Raw genomic sequence first — 1,594 nt, 5'->3', positions numbered from 1 at the left:
CGGCGTGAGTCTCACAGAAACTGAGGCCAGCAGCAGCAGAGAGGAGCACCGCGAAGGAGCCAAGAGTGGAACCGGAGGTTCTGCTGCCAGCGCCAGGAAGGTACATTCTCCGGTTCTCCTTAATACAGCAAATCACACCCTGTAAATAACACACCAATGACGCTGTCCTGCCTGTTCCAGCTTCCTGAGGTTGTGTAAAAGGGCAGGAACTTTCCCACGATAGACTGGAGGGTGCAGGGAAGTCGTAAGCGCTCTTGAGGAGAGTTTCGTAGAGGACATGTAGAGGAGCGCTCTTGAGGAGAGACTCATGCCAGTAACGTGCATCCCCCCGGGCCCGAAAGCACCGGGTTGCTCACCAAGTCCCCTGATGCTGGCTGCAGTCAGGCACAGCTGGAACTGTGGTAGCTGAGTTAAGGCTGAGTGGATTTTCAGGGAGGGAAGGACGCTTTTGGTGTACAGATTGCTCAGCGCCACTCCTTATGGACCAGAGGAAGGAGAGTCACACAGCAGAGTGACGGTGTCCCCGTGAGGATGTCATTAGCGTTCCCCTCATGTTGGTCACCTGCACTTGACAGCTGAACCAACGCCTTCTGGTGTGGGCCCGAAGGAGGCACCGCCATGGGCTGTGACGTGCCCCAGGGACCTCCAGGTCATCCCCGTGCCGGGAGGGCACAGCACAGCCTTGAGCCCCTGTACCTTGCGGGTGCCAGTAGCAGCCCCGGGGTTTGGAGAGCATCGTTCTGCTGTTGCACCCACACTTGAGACACAAAGAGAGGGAAGTTTCTTTTGCTTTTACAGGAGTTAATTTGTAACTCAGCTTTGTTTGGTTATTTTTTTCCTTTTGCTATGGAGCGATGCAGAGTTTTTTTCCTTGTTTGCTCATTCTGCAGAAGCGCAAAAGGAAATGTGTGTTCAACCAGGGGGAGCTGGATGCGTTGGAATACCACGCAAAGGTGAGTCTGAGCAAAGGGGGGTCTGTGGGTGGCTGGAGCTGACTTTGGGCGTGCTCGCAGGGCAGGCCGTGGCTGCCAACAGTGCTGTCCCTGCAGCCTGACCCGCTGCCGGGAAGGTCTCGCTGCAGCCTGTGGGTGAACGAGCGTTCACACAGAGGTGTCTTCCGTGCGGGTACGTGCGGGATGAACCAGCCGTGGTCGTGGTGTTTGTCACGGGTCCTGCTCCCGCTCTGCCGGTTGAAGATGTTTTGGTGGTTTCTTTGTCCCTTGTTTCTGGGTGCCCGTGCAGGTCAGGAGGCTCATCTGGGAAGGCACCTCGCAGCTAGTCCAGGAAGGGCTCAGGAGCGGCTTTCTCCACCGTGCTGCTGCAGAGCGCGGCTGTGGCAAGAACATTGTTCCTCGACACGTTGCCTGTGGGTTGGCTGAGTTGTGTGTGATGGCAAAGCAGTTTCTAGCTGCCAGTGACAGCGACCATCGAGCTGTCCAGGTGCTAGAGGAGGAGACCTCTGTTCCAGAGCAGGACCTGCTGTCGTGCGTCACGGAGAACAGCTCAAGCCTTGCGAAGATAGTTGTGTTGATGGGACAGAAGTACTTGGTGCCACCAAAAAGCCGTTTCCTCTTATCTGATGTTTCGTGTTTGC

The 1,594-nt window shown here is 56.3% G+C and overlaps 1 protein-coding gene across 1 annotated transcript in view; it reads left to right on the top strand.

The window, feature by feature from the left end:
• Positions 1-10: 10 nt before the first annotated feature.
• Positions 11-1,594, top strand: part of METTL4 (methyltransferase like 4) — a gene marked incomplete at its 5' end in the record, with an annotated part of 12,364 nt that continues 10,780 nt past the window's right edge. The window contains 3 exons of the mRNA XM_010134209.1: positions 11-100; positions 891-953; positions 1,243-1,588. Coding sequence (XP_010132511.1) covers positions 11-100; positions 891-953; positions 1,243-1,588 — 499 coding nt within the window. The remainder of the gene's footprint in view (positions 101-890; positions 954-1,242; positions 1,589-1,594) is intronic.

Source organism: Buceros rhinoceros, unplaced genomic scaffold (assembly GCF_000710305.1).
Source record: "Buceros rhinoceros silvestris isolate BGI_N320 unplaced genomic scaffold, ASM71030v1 scaffold16884, whole genome shotgun sequence".
Taxonomy (NCBI): domain Eukaryota; kingdom Metazoa; phylum Chordata; class Aves; order Bucerotiformes; family Bucerotidae; genus Buceros; species Buceros rhinoceros.
This window is presented reverse-complemented; position numbering and strand designations above follow the sequence as displayed.